Source organism: Esox lucius, chromosome 14 (assembly GCF_011004845.1).
Source record: "Esox lucius isolate fEsoLuc1 chromosome 14, fEsoLuc1.pri, whole genome shotgun sequence".
Taxonomy (NCBI): Eukaryota; Metazoa; Chordata; class Actinopteri; order Esociformes; family Esocidae; genus Esox; species Esox lucius.
In genome coordinates, this window is record NC_047582.1 from 29,208,569 (window position 1) to 29,223,999 (window position 15,431).

General features: G+C 44.6%; 1 protein-coding gene across 4 annotated transcripts; it reads right to left on the reverse strand.

Moving 5' to 3' along the window:
* Nucleotides 1-332: 332 nt before the first annotated feature.
* lmo4a (LIM domain only 4a) lies at nucleotides 333-15,037 on the reverse strand. Of its 4 annotated transcripts, none has more exons than XM_029125232.2 (5): nucleotides 15,014-15,037; nucleotides 4,920-5,168; nucleotides 2,600-2,696; nucleotides 2,310-2,468; nucleotides 333-2,198 (listed from the first exon to the last, which is right to left on the reverse strand). In XM_029125232.2, the coding sequence occupies exons 2-5, from the start codon at nucleotides 5,159-5,161 to the stop codon at nucleotides 2,190-2,192; spliced, it is 507 nt and encodes a 168-aa protein (XP_028981065.1). In that variant the 5' UTR covers nucleotides 5,162-5,168; nucleotides 15,014-15,037; the 3' UTR covers nucleotides 333-2,189. The 4 variants fall into 4 exon arrangements, with proteins under 4 accessions (XP_028981065.1, XP_028981064.1, XP_028981066.1 ...); XM_029125231.2 differs by lacking the exon at nucleotides 15,014-15,037 and adding an exon at nucleotides 11,633-12,057; XM_029125233.2 differs by lacking the exon at nucleotides 15,014-15,037 and adding an exon at nucleotides 10,013-10,201.
* Between the last annotated feature and the right edge of the window lie 394 nt (nucleotides 15,038-15,431).

Below are 15,431 nucleotides of genomic sequence, written 5' to 3' on the forward strand. Positions count from 1 at the left end.
AAGTGCTCCCTCCCTTTTAATTAGGCCGCCTCACCAGATTAGGCCTCATTAGACTCTAGCACAGGACTGCAGCTAAAGCCTGGGCCTCCAGCGCATCCCACTTTAATTGCTTCTGTAATGGCTCTGGCTCAAGCCTTTGAAATTCCATTCCTGAGGGTAATCGGCCATGTTTGTCTGAGCCTCTGAGCTTTTCCGAAGCTATCGTTCAGTGCGAAAACACTATTTGTCACACCTCGCTACACACACACACACACACACACACACACACTCTCCCCCTTATCACATGGCAGGTAAATATTATCGAAACACATTCATTACAGACGCGACACAGGTGACTGGCGGTATTATAATTATTATAGTTATTTAGAAAGTACTGTTTTCTTTATATAGATGTTTTACAGCATTTGAAATGGGCCTCTGCTCAAAAAACAAAGGTCACACAGAGACAGAACTCCACCATAGAGCACACAATACAACAACAGCACTAGAAAAACATATGTACAGTTATTACTTCTGTCCAACACTTCCCGCTTCCCTCACCCTGGGTAATTGTCCATTAGGTACCAAATGAAAGAAAACAGCCTGAAACAGGCAAGGACTACACCTGGACATCTGCAATAACAAAATAACATTTTCCAAAATGGCTGCAGATCCAACTTTTTCAGAAGCTTCTGCACATGTGCGGATCGCATTTTGCGGGCAAAATACACTAGGGATGCTATGCAACATTTTATTTCACCTCCTTTTCACTGTACATTGTTCAAAACCACACTGTCAGATACAGTGAAACAAGACCAAACTCAAGGAGATAGAAATGCATATCCCATTGAAGAGGTCAAATAGTAGTCTGTCCTCTATGATTCAGCTATAGCAGAGTCTGTGCATAGAGAACGATGTGTAGATCACGATCAGCTCATGTGCACAAGATTCAGGAAATTCCAGGTCTTTTGGTTTAAAAATGGACAACAGATCACACAAAAAAGTTGAGTCCGAAACTACAGCCTAAATTAAAATAGTGTTTTTCTCTGATGAGCACTACTCAACTCAACCCAGGTTATACGTGAACTAGTTCTACTTGAAATGTCTCCAGCCCCCTCACCACAGAATGAAAAAACATTAAGCATGTATGGAACACTGCTGCAAAGTCATGTTTGAATTACAATTCTCACTACAAGAAAAATGTTTTAAAACACGACAATTACAATTTGTATGTTCCCATAAACAGGATTACATTTCCTAACCCCAGAAACCATCTTCACATGAAAACATATGTAAATACCAAAGAAAATCTAGAAATAAAAAGGAACCACTTGCAGTACAAAATTAGCATGGGAAGAAAAGGTATGTTTTGATGAATATTCTACCGACGTTCTTAATTTAGTACACAGAGAGTATATTTTAGAAGTAGACATCCAGAGAGGTGTATTTTATTTTTCCTTGTTCCGGTCAACACACAGTTTAGATCGAGCCAATGACAGTTAAAGAATCTCTAGTGGGCAAAAGCTATGACCGCATAGCTCTGCTACCACAGCACTTCCTGTTCATCTCAACCCTGACAATTGGGTCTAGGGTCTGAGCTCCGACAGTTTCTTAGTATTTGTGCGGCCCGTCTTGTTTCACTCGCACTCTTCCGGTTTCAGGAGTCACTATGCAATCGGTTGGTTGAAAGAGTAATTGAGCAGAACCAGTTCACGTGTTCCCATAATGTCCCATGTCTTCTTTCTCACTCTGGACTGCTACACTGGCAATTAAAAGGTGCTATATAACAAATGGTCTGTCACTGGAGACGTCACTGTCCTCTGTCTCAGGGCATCAGAAGTCAGTCCATACTAGCCAGTCACCATTGGTCTTAATGAAAATGGACCCTGATTTGATTATATGAATCATTTTCCTCATAGTCATCAACAACATGTCCCTCCTCATCATTCCCTTGAAGCAAGAGACTTAAATTAATGTCAAGGTTGAGAACACAATTCCCTACAACCGGAGGAAACGTTATATTGGTCGGGGGCGGTGGGTGGGGGGGGCTGCTGGGAAAGCCAGTGGGCACTGGCATCTGTCTCCAGTGTGGACATTGGAATATGTTCGCGAAGGGGGGGGGGGGGGTGGATGGTGAACTTGGAGGTGAAGAAAGAACAGGTGGCGCAGGGGAGGAGAAGGCACACATCGCTCTTGTCATCCGTTCTTCTTCAGCACACCTGAGATCAGGGAGAACAGGTGATTATCGGTACATGTTGATTACACGTCGCCAAAGGACACAGCAAGGCGACCACCGGCCCGACGCTACCTCGAGACATCCTCCCCCTCACCTTCTGGTCAGGCATCATGCCGTTCCCCTGAAGCGAGGTCAGGTGACTGCTGAGCAGGGCTCCGCCTGGACGGTCGTGCTCACAGAAGATGGTGCCGTTGACATAGTGGAAGCGATCTCCCGGCACGAGCCGGTTCCTACAGGTGGCACAGGTGAAACACTGAGGGGAAGGGGGGGGGGGGGTTAACGGGGGAGGGACCTCTGAGAAAACGGCGCGTAAACAAACGGCTATTCCGCCGTATCAACAAGTATACCGTCGAAAATGTCGGTTTAGGCTGAGGCGCGGCTTACCTTGAGGTGGTAGACGTTGCCTTGCGCCCGCATCACCATTTCACTGGCAGGGATGGACTGACCGCAGGCACTGCATGCGCCGCTGTGGCCGAACAGCCTGAGGACAAACCGAAACAGCACACCCCCCCCCCCCCCCCGGTCAGGAAGCTGCAACCACGCAAACACACCGCGCCCCCCTCTGACCGAGTCACAGCTCACCTACACAACCAGGGAAAACACACTTCCTATGGGCTGTGAAGGCCTACTGCGATTCAACCCATTCCCAATCCCGACTCGGAAAGGAAAAAACACGCGTGACTCTGGCGAAACGGTTTGCGCAAAACAATAAATGCTGCATGGGAGAGAGTCGCTGCCTGGAGCTGAGACGTGACAGGGTTCTGGTTAGCACTCAGCACTCATGCCTGGTTCCTGGGAACGCCCTGAAACACCGCTGATACTGTGGAGGCACGGTGATCGCCTTTTCTGAAGTTTGGCGTTTCGGTATTTTGGTGAAATATACGGGACGTTGCGCCCGGACTGTCTATGAGTTTGCTTCGTTCTTAGGAGCATGACCAGGTCAAAAGAAACTTAAAGAGGCCCTGGCGTTTGGGTGAACAGTTAAACCGGCTTAGTCCTAAATCGGAAAAACCTTCCGCTTTCATTCACTCCTTTATGGACCTTCTTCCTTTGCGACACCTACCAGACCGGTTTGGCTACTCCGCCAGCACCCATCCCCTCCCTAACCCCCACATATCTCCCCCACTCCCCCCCCCCCCCCCCCCACTCTCTCCCTATCAGTGTCCCAGCTCTGACTGCACACTGTAATGAATTTTTGATCGTAATCCAAACAGTAATTTAATAAGCGAGCGCCCGAGAGGAACCCTGTTCTCCCTAATTAAGGCTCTTTCTCTCTCTCTCTCTCTCTCTCTCTCCGTTTATCGGACCTCGGTCTCTGTGGCAGCGCTCCACTCCACAACAAGGGTCCTGCCCTATTCCACTGACGGCATTAGACCCATTTAATACGCTGAGAACCGGGTACCAGCGCGCGTCACAAATGTCCCTGATACCGGACCTTCGGTGTGCATGGACACAAGCCTGTGTCCTCGAGGGCACGCTACATCTGATGACCGTTTACAGAGGCACACAAGCACCGCTGGATTTTCATGCTGATGGTGTTATGCCATGTCGGATGTTCCCTTATAATTAATAAAATCACACTAATGAGGGCGCAATGAAAACATGGAATTGGTAGAGTTTACATTTAAGAGATGTACAGCAACCGTGCACATATTTTGTGTAGGCCAACATATGTCACATTGTAGCGAAGTGCTTAATTTATTTGGGCGAATATCTTGTATATTATAACTGGTCTGATTTACAAAGTGCCCAGTGTCCCTGCCATTCTCAGCAGGCCTGCCTCCTTGGCCCAATTCTGAACACTGCGGGTTTGCAGACCGCTCTGGGTCTGCCCAAACGTTTGCCCTGGAGATCGCCAGTGACCGAGCAGTGCCAGCGCAGGCACCAACACAGCCCCCCATCTGTGTTAAGTCACACAGACACACACACACTATGAAATTACATCAAGCCAAATAGGAGCAAGGCTGCGATGACAGAATTGCTTTCTGCTCCCGGATTTTCCTCACCTTAAAGCAACTTTCTTTGGTTTTGTCAAAAGTCCCAACAAGTTATGAAAGACTGTGTTAGTCATGTCATGTCTTGGGAGAATAAAGAGTTGCTGTTGGAAAGCCAATCCTCAACCGGACCCAGAAACAACCCTGCTGTTAGCGTATACATCTTTCATAACTCCCTCACATCCTGCCACGCCCTGCCTGGCTCCATTCACACACCTTTCATTCACAGCCAGACACCTGGTGCCTTTATGTGTGCTTGGACAAAAAGAAAGGAGAAAAAAAAAGAGAGGGAGGACCTGACAAATTCCTCCTCTCTTCCACCTGCTTTCAGAGCTGCCTGTGCTTGTTCGGCCGAACATTAAAACACAGTCGTGATTCGTTGAGTGAAGCAGATTTCCGTGTCGCCGTTACTATTAACGCTTTCTTTAAGGCAAAGCACGCAAAAAAAAAGTTCGATGGAATGAACATTGTTCAACAGTCAAAACGTTAAATGAAGCGTTATACCAAAGCCATAACAGAATGACATAAAAAATAATTCCCCCTTTTTCCACACCGAATGCCTCACCATAATACGGTAGTTTCATCTGCATGAGCAATATGGAGGCAGACAGCACACATGGCCCAGCAGACGGGGGGCGGAGCTATTACCATGTTGTAGCCACCCCCTCCGCCCCAGTCCAGATTTGAATGCCGCCTCCCCTGATGCTCACCTGATGTAGTCGTTCTTGCAGAGGATCATGCCCCCTTTGCTGTAGCAGGTGGTGCCGATCTCTCCCAGCTGGGCGTGGCAACAGGAGCACTTGAGGCAGCGCGTGTGCCAATAGCGCTCCATGGAGAAGAGCAGGAAGCGGTCTGCGATGCGCCCCCCACAGCCAGCGCATGTCCTACCCGCCGAGCTGCCGCCGCCCCCCGTCACCGCCACGGCTGACGCCTCCACCCGGCTGTTCACCATGGCTGGCCTGGAGAGAAAGGGGGATGGGAGAACGTCACTATGAGTAATGCTGGTTACGGGTCAATTTCCAAGGTGGTGACAGGCCTGTAACAGGTTGGTAACAGGTTGGTAATGGATTGGTAACATGTTGGTAACAGGTTGATTTCAGGATAGTGACTGGTTGGTAACAGGTTGGTAATGAATTGGAAACATCTTGGTAACAGGTAGATTTCAGGATAGTGACAGGTTGGTAAAGGATTGGTAACAGGTTCAAATCTGGATAGTGACAGGTTTGTAACAGGTTGGTAACGGATTGGTAACAGAGTGGGTGATTGATGAAGAGTGTCTACTGAATAGAACAAGAACCTTCATGCTTAATATGGACTTAAAAATAATATTCTTCTTTAAAGATCAACAAAATAAAGCTTACAACCCACCTGACATTGAAATTCAAGGCTATAAAACCGCTGAAATAAACCGATTGTGAATTTCTATGTGGTCAATGGTTACCACAGCTTTCACCATGCAAAGGGGATTACATTCTAGAAACCTGAGGAACATTCTGAAAATCTGCCTTCCTTGGGAGTTGACTCTCGGTCATCTCCGTTTTCATTGTTCCTCTGAATAAATGTGTGCCATACTGCATAGCCACATGGAACGTGGGTTGCAAGGTTGATAGAAGCCCCACAGACAGAAAAAAAGGCCTCGGATTCCCAAATGTGAGTACTGGCACCTTAACTTGGCTCCATGACTCCCTGGCAAAGAGCTAGGAACTACTTATTTGAGGGATATGGGTGGGGGGACAGTTTCCCGAAAAAGATGCGCCTTTGAGGCGACTGGCGCCCTGGAAAGCAGCTGTCCCATCACAATCTTCACACAAGCATGCGCACAGACCTCTTTTTACTAACCAAAGCCACACTCTCTTTGAGCTAGCTGCAAATATAACCCTCTCATTGTAACTTGATAATGTGTCCCAGAGGAGAGGTCTTTGATGTTGCAGTGTGCTGTTCACTGAATAAATGTTGTGTGTTCTGTGTCGTTGGGTTGCACAGCAGACTAGAGCTGTTTGTAGACCACAGTTGATGGTTATTTGAAAGAGGTCACAAATTACACCAAACTTTCTCTGGGGTTGTAGAGTTGTCGTTCTCTGAGTTGACGATAGCCTACCGGTTACAGCATCGGACCAGCAACCAAAATATTTTTTACACAGAGGTAAAAAAGAAGCTCTTCCGTCCTTGAGCAGGACAGTTAATCCTAATTGGTCCTGTAACTCGCTCTGGATAAGAGCGTCTGCTAATAGATTTTTTTTTTTGCTGGCGTCTGAATTACTAGTTGGGTGTGTAGAGTATTATAATTTGTTGTTGTGGTCAGCAGTCCCAGGGGGTCCGTAAAGGGGGTGCCAAATGTCCACCGAATAGTAATATTATAATAGCTATTACTATTATTATTATTTACTAAATGATATATTTGTTCATTTGAATGCAAACAGAACCTGTTTGTTAGAATATTGACCAATATCGCTGTCTTTCTTAGCCAACCACAATTGTAATTTTCCATCAAAATGCAAATAACTTATGCCCTCAGCCCATCTCAATAGGTACACTGCTGGTTGTCAAGGTCTAACAGTGCTTGGTTTCTAACCAATCGTTATTTTTATTTACAGCCGAAGGTGGACAGGCTCCCAACTACAACATGCTCAGGGTTCCAAAACACTAGAGCCAGCCCCGCTTGGATAGCATATGCACAGAATGTCTACGACAGCAGGACAGCTGCAGTAAAACAAAATCTTCCCTCAATGATATGGCAAAATGTGCAGATGCCGAAATCTTGCTAATGGTAGCTATGACGAGGCTTACAAGGATATATATGCTTCTAGTAACAGTTCCTCGGCTAGGGGCCCAGAATATATTTAGGGCCGTTCAATCACAAAGGTTAAAAAACGCCCCAGGACCATCCGACGTTGGTTTTGTTTCAGTGATGAGAATCGAGGAAAACGTTTTATTTTTTTTATTTTTTTGTGGGGACACTGCGGCACATAACCCTTCCACTGGTGTGACATCCGGAGTCTCATATCCCCAAGGCTTTGAGACCCGAGGTGACCAATGACAATCAACATGATGCATGCATGCACATTCCAAGTGGGTTGTTAACGGTTCGCATCTTCTGTATATTCGAAACCTCCCACTTTTCCGTTACAAAACTGATTTCATGCACAGCTGGGGATAATATTGCTCTCGAATCACACGCTAACCACAACCATACCAGCATGCGACCCAGCAATGAGTCAGCCGTTGGTTTTCACCGGCTTCATGATTCATAATTATGGCCAACAACAACACAAAATAATTGCAGAGACGGATTTCATTTTCCAAATTAACAACAGGGTCCTAATTTGTCCTCCAGTGCTTCTAATTTCGGGTAAGGACATGTTTTCCTTTACGAGCGCCCTTACTTCCCACAATACATCTCAGCCGAGCGCTGGTCCACCACTGATAAGTTGGCCACCGCCCCAGCACTGTCTGCACTGAACACCTGGCTCCAATCAAGGACAGCTAAGCTCCATAAGTGAGGCCCAATGTGACGCTGGACCTGACCCCTCACAAAGTGCCTTCACGTAGGGCACCAACCTTCACGTAGGGCACCCCAGGACCCCTACAAAACAAACACACCAAGGAGCTGAGAGGTACAGACCCTGGTGGTACAGTGTTTTCCACTGTGGCTTTCTAGGGTCTGGTCCAGTGTCTGCGCTACATTCATTATGAACCCCTAACACACAGCTGCCGTAGCTCAAGCATCAAGTCACATTTGAACTGATGACATACTCTACAATGGGTTTATGAAACAAGCTCTTGTCTTATCACAGGCCAGGACAGAGTAAGCACACACAAACAACAGAGAACATAAAAACAAGTTATTTCACTGCTTGACTGAAGATCACTGCACTCACGTATTTTCACAAAAATGCTGCCGTGAATTTCTCTGCAGATTTGAAGGCAGGGATGTTGGGGAAAATAGGAGGGGCTTCAATTCTAAAGGTATTGTATAGAGGGGAAGAGAGCTTAGCATCGACATATAAAGGATTGTCTGCCTTCTGGCGATCTATCATATGTAGTTTCTCCTAGCTGTTCTTCCACTGAGGCCAACAGGCAACAGACAGGAGATGCCCTGGGGAGTTCAAAGGTCATCCACAGAGCTTCTCTGATTGGGGAGGTCAGTCAGGGGTCGAGGAGGGCCGAGGTGCCACAGGAAGCCAATGTAACCTGTCCCCAGACAGGGGGGCCATGCCGGGACACAGTTTGTGCCTTTACCAGCTGGCCACTCATTTTCCCATGGCCAGGGTCAACAACAAACTTGACAAGTGAAAACTGATGATCAGCGAGAGGCATTACAGACAGGAAAACATTTACAAATAACCCGAGGGCCACAAAAGGTTTTAACATGCTTAAGTGTTGCTGTTAATCCATTTGAGGCATAAGAGTTGGGGGAGGAACATGCAGCATTTGGGGAACAACTGTCTTGTTCAATGAGAAAATGTTAAGCGAGACAAGAATTGACAACATTGATCCTCCCACCTAAGAAATGGTGAACAGCAAAGTGACTAGAAGTTTCTATCCCAGAAAAAGTCAATTCCCGAGACCACCGGTTTTAACGTGTCGAACACTGGTTGGTCTGAACCGTGTAAGCAGCCGGTATCTTGTATTCTCTTAAACTCATCCACACAAGCTGGGGGTGTATTAAGACAACTGGAGGTACAGAACAGTAAGGCAAACAAGGCAACGTCAGTAACTACATTTTGACCAAACTCTCAAGCCAGCCTGTGTGCAACGTTGTGTAACTATCGTAATGGCACACAGCTATAAGCAATTACACAATTAGTGCAATGAGGCCATTGTGTACAATGAATACACAGCCTGTCTAGAGCATTTACAGTTAGGAATACAAGACGCCTTACATAGCCTTCTGCTTGCTGGTTTGCATTCCGTTTCCTGTGTTCAGAGCCAGACTCCTCAGGCAGTGAATTACCAGCGTGAAATCAATTACTATACCCCGAAATACAAGAGCCTCCACCCTCGTGAAATAAAAAGAGAGGAATTCTGGTCAAATCCAGGAACAGAGGCGCCAATGTGACCTCCCTTTGTCTCCCGCTCTCTCGTAGCTCTCGTGGACACGTACTTTAGTATGAGCTACCCTGTTTTTCTGTTAGGAGACTGGGTTACAGTATCTATATGATATGCAAACATTTCCTCTTGAGTACAGTATGTCAACAAGTACTGTGCCTCAAGGCTTTTTCTGGCCCGCTGGCAATTTGCCCGTAGAACCAGTTCGTCTCTCTTGACTGCAAGCCGATTATAACATGTACGACGTTTCCAAGGCAGACCCCCGTACAACCCAAAGGAAAAAGAGGTAACTCTTAAAATAATTCTTAATTCCGTTAGCTTCACTTCGCCTTAGTTCTGACATCTCCAAATAACTTCTGCTACAGTACAATTAACGTGAAAGTTTGTAATGGGTGGACAAATTAAATTCAGCTTTTTAGCATTCCTTGCTGTACCTGCGACAAGTTGCGGCAGCACTGCGAATGCAATCACAGACACACACCTGCAGATGCGCCAGCCATACGTGTAGAAGAGCCAAAATAACCTCGCAAAAAAATCACTAATCTCATAAAAATGCTAATCCTACATTAATCATCTTTTGCAGCACACGGCAAACTCTGAGACAATACCTGATCCGTGCCCTGGGGGATGTCATCATCAGCTTCGGAAGAAGAGCCAGGGATATTTCAATGCAGAGCAAGCCCTAACAATTACATTACCCTAAACGGGACTTAGACAAGCTTATCCCCCCCCCCACCCCACCGAACACACCCACCTATTTTGGAGGGCGCAAGGATTTCGTGTTTCTTCTTATCATCACACTGCAGAACTTTGCGAAACTCCATATCTTCACAACGCCGATTTGTAACCAAAGCATATCGCTAAAAACAAGCTAGAGCATTTCTCCCAGCAAAGGGCCATATTGGCTCTTTAAATACAAAAACAAAAAGGGGTTAGGAAAGTATACGCAGGCATGCCAGATAGAGGAAAGAGTGGCACACAATGATGACAGTTTACAGTGAGAGTAGGCGACAAAAATAGTTATTAAGACGAAAGTTTGAGACAGCCTGGCTGCACTCGACTAGGCTACTCGGGTCACTGTCGAGAGGTAAAGGTCTGTGGGTTCTGATTTGTAATAAGCTCGGTATCTGCAGCTGTTATTGATGATAAATGAATTATCAGGCAAAACAAAGGTTAGTCAGGAGAAGAGACAGCTCTGTTCCGCTCTAGTAATAGACTGATTGATGAAATAACCATTAACAACAGGGGCTAATGAGCAGGAACACAATACTGGAGCGGTCTGAGGATAGACTGATGGATTGCATGTGGTTTCAGGTTGACAGAGCAAATAATGGTTCACTCACCGATACCCAATTGCATTTGGCTCTTCTTCATTGAATTACTCACTTGTTGGGGATAAATACATTGACAGGTTTCCTCAGAAGAGAGCAGTCATGTGAGCCATATGTTCAATGGGGTGCTTATCTCCCGACCATTTAGTCCCCTTAAATGGCAAAGCTTCTTCCTAGATTACACAGGACTAGTATAACCTCATTTTCTAAACATATGGTGAGTGCTAACCGTGTTTTTTGTAGGCCGGGACAGAGTTGCTTTATGAAGTTCAAAATAAATTGATGTGCATCAACAAGTCCCATATCTTACCAAAGTGGCTCGGATCAAATTTCACATTAGACCAGTCACTTTGTAGAGAAGTATTGCTCCCTCTGCCTTAGGTAAACCTACACTAATGAAAAGCTGTCAATGCCCAACGCCCTACCCCCCAGTTTAAATTAACAAATAACCCGGCTCACACAAGCGAGGGGAAGTCGTTCGTAATTAAAATAAATAAGCATGACTGCACTGTTAACAGCCACTATAAATAGTACAAATAGTACAGTGAGAAATGGTCAGGCCCGCTTGGCACCAAAGCAGATTAGCAATATATCCTTCTATTTTAATTATGCGCTCAGGGTCCATAACTACATGCATGGCTGTTTCATTAAAATTGGTCTCTTTTTAATTAACAGTACTGCGCACAACTCCCTTTCAGCCGAGATGCAATTCAAATAGCCTCTCAGAGAACACCCCTCCCAAGAACAGCATGCACGAATCGTTAAGAAATGTTCTATGATAAGGGGTAAAAGTGAGTCTTGTTCTCCAACGGATAAAGTCAGAGTGAAATTATTAGAATCACGGACGAATAGGCTGATCTCAAGGATTTGTTAAAAAAACATGTTGGAAAGAAAAGGGGACCAACATTTTGTAACGTGCAACTACAGTCAACCATTCATTATTGTCACGACACACTAGTCTGAATACTAGGCTGAAACTCGGAACGATAGAAAATCATTGATAATAAATACGCTATGTGAACGTAATGTGCAGCAGCGCTCACCTTGCCGTCGTCGTATTTTAGGTGAAGTCACCGCGAGGAAACGATCTCGATGGTGGCGCGCGATACCACGCGACGTGCGCAACTTCAACCAAGTCGTGGACTTTTACTTGCGATTATATATAGTTGCGTACAAGGTTTAAGAACTTCAAACCGTTGTTATGTATTCCGTCAGGAAATGATGTGTACAAGTCCAAAAGTACGCTAAATGTTCCTCTTCTTCTTTCCTTATGACTACTTCACACTGCGTTGGTTGACTTCATGGATTTCCAACAGACATCTGAACCAGTAAACATGGTGAATGAAGCATTTCTCTCACATGAGACAGTAACAACTCTGCTAAAGGAATTTGGTTCCTATTTCTGATTCATGGACATAAAGCACTACTATTAGCGAGAGGAAGGCAGGGCTACTTCAGTTCAAAGCCAACAGAGAACACACATTTAAATCACTCCTCCTCTGACGCGCTCAAGGTTCAGCCCCTGCAGCCATTGAACAGCAAGGGGGTGTGGCGTTTGACAGAATGATCGATGTCTGTTTAAGGAACTTTTGCCTATTTGTGGCTGTTTAAAATAGGCCATAATCACCACCGCTGAGCAATGTTGAAAAAGCAATTCATTAATCCCTAACCCGGCCCAAACTTCCCTAAGGCAGAAGACATCCTGTTCCAAAATGATGTATATTGACTGCTCTGACTCAGGCATTACTGTGACAATGAACCAATGAAAAGCCTTATAGTAGACTAGCCTACATGCCGACAGTTACAATTATTGCATTCACATGTTAGTCATTAACAGGCAGACTTATCCAAAAGCCATGTTTCTACTTTTCCGATGTTTGAGTTAGTTATAGCAATGAACGGGTTTATGTAACACTGTGCGGGTTATTAAATTATAATTATCACTAATTTACCAGTGAAAAAATAGTTTGTTTCACATTCCTTCATTCCTTCACTTAACCGGTGTAGGAACGAAGAATAATACATTAGTAGGCCAGAACCGAGTTTGCTGTTCTCTCTTGTGAATGGCCCTATTCGCTGTGCGGCTCACTCTAACATCAGGAACATCTGGCCGGAAGAAAAAGACAATTACTTGTGTGTGGTAAACTATAGTTTCACTCGACAATCAAAACAGCAGCGTCAGCATAACATTTAACAATAACAACTCTGAGGCTATGGGAAGCCAACACATTCTTTTTAAATGCCACCCCACGCGATTCCAAAACACAAATTAAGCAGCATAATTCGTCCAGCGCATTTTGACTTATCACGCGCGAACTGCACTGACGCTTATTAGCGTTCTGAACTTTGGCGCAGGACAACTTAATTGACCTCAGTATAACGGGGAAATACCACAATGTGGAATTCAACTGGAACGAATAGCGGGTCCGTTGTGGACCCTGTCAGCGCCTTTAATTACTTGGTTATTTATATATCTGCTCCCTCTCGTGGCCCAACTAAAGCCCGCGCCACGGCCATACATCACAACACCTGCAGATTTTTACTGTCTGTGAGAGTGCTGCTTAGGGACCGCAAGTCTCGGTGGTTATTTGGTTATACGTTCGTTTTTATAGGGTTATTAAACAAAATATGCGAACACGTCTGATTCTCAATCGGTCTTTTGTCGATTTCAAACATAAAAGTGAGCTGAACAACAGTGCGTAATTACGTACAGACTTTATAATGTCTACAAACAGCTGTGTTGGCTGTCCCTCGATCAAATATGGCTATGACGTATGTGACATACATTTAGCTATGGATGAGCAGCCTACCCTTTATTTTCTTGTTGTCTGATTGAGTAACTTTCCGTCAACTGAACATTTTGTGCGAATAATATTGCCTTCTTACGTGAACATGGTTGTATTGAGTCAGAATATAAGCAAAGCTAATGCAATGTTATTAATGATAAGCAAAGCTAATGCAAGTCCATAGTTTAATCCAAACATTTGTTCAGACTAATTGCCCATTAATTAACTCTCAAGAATAGCCCTGTCAAAAGCCAATCGTTTGTATTTGGGTGACACCTAGTGGATGTATCTTGCAAGTGCTCAAACCAGACATAACATTCCAATAAGATTGTTATGCCAAGTCAATAACACAATCTAACAAAATCGTACACTTAAAATAATACGTATGAAATTACATTATCATTTGCATTCGTCAGAAGATCAATGGTTCGTCTGAGAGGAGCTATCTACATTAGAAATGTTCATAATTTCTAAAGCATATATAAAACAGGCTTTCCACAGGTCCTTGTAATCCTTGAAAAGTTGTGAATTTGAGCAAAACAAATCAAGGCCCTGAAAGCTTTTGAAAATAGACATGAATAGGACATGGGTCATTGAAAGTGCATGAATGTATATATTTTGTGTAAGAACGGAAACTGAAGAGACCAATTAGTCTGCCATCACAGTAAACATTCTCAGTGTTGAAATAGTAATAAACCTTGACCCATGTCTCAAACTATGCTACGGCGGGTCCTGGATTTCGAGAGAACTTGGCCTGGAAAGTCCTTGAAAAGTCCTTGAATTTGAAGTTATTGAAGGTGCGGGAACGCTTATAATAGCACACACACTTTCAAACAACTGGCAATTGCATAGGGATATTGACACAAGTCCAAACGAAGTCCAATGCAGTATACAAATTAATAGTAATTTCAAGTAGATAATAGCCATACAAATAAGTTACTTTAACCGATAGTATGAATATACTATACATGAGTGTTGCTTCTTCTTTCTTAGTGATTACTTTGAATAATCTGGCCTTGGTGATTGTCATTTTTACTCATTGTCATTTACTAGCTTTTGCAGAAATTGTGGAGGGATGCGCTTGAGTCACCTGTAGTGATTGAAAGCAGAGCCGCAAGCAATGCACTTTGCTGTATGTGCCTCTGTCTTTGGTTGCTCATGTCTGAAATCAATGCACTTTGCTGTATCTGCCTCTGTCTTTGGTTGCTTATGTCTGAAATCAATGCACTTTGCTGTATCTTCCTCTGTCTTTGGTTGCTCATGTCTGAAATCAATGCACTTTGCTGTATCTTCCTCTGTCTTTGGTTGCTCATGTCTGAAATCAATGCACTTTGCTGTATCTGCCTCTGTCTTTGGTTGCTCATGTCTGAAATCAATGCACTTTGCTGTATCTTCCTCTGTCTTTGGTTGCTCATGTCTGAAATCAATGCACTTTGCTGTATCTGCCTCTGTCTTTGGTTGCTCATGTCTGAAATCAATGCACTTTGCTGTATCTGCCTCTGTCTTTGGTTGCTCATGTCTGAAACCATTTCATGGCAATTTGCCCGGGTTTTGAAATCTGCTCATTGTGATCATCGCAAGCTGCGATGTACATTTCCCTAACATGTGTGCCGTATTGCAGGGGTACTCAAATCTTACCCTACGAGGGCCGGAGCCTGCTGGTTTTCATCATTAATTGGACCCACCTGGTGTCTTAAGTCTGAATAAGTCCCTGATTAGAGGGTTGCAATGAAAAAATGGAGTGGAACTGGCTTTCGAGGGCCAGATTTGAATACCCATGCTGTATTGTGTATGGATTCTTATAACATCTACAAATGTTGTATTAACCATAGTGGAAGAGCTATTTCCATTTGAGTTCATATTAAATCCAAATAACCGACATGGCGTAATCTAGTGTCAAATAGCCTATTCGTTTTATTGGTTTACATCCCACACCACTCAATCCATGCATGCCCGTGGGGCTTTTTCTCTCCTAAGTATCTCCCACAGGCTGCAGGCCTTCAAATCACATCATTAACATCCACTTCCTTGTTGGTATAGTGCGGGGCGTACACCC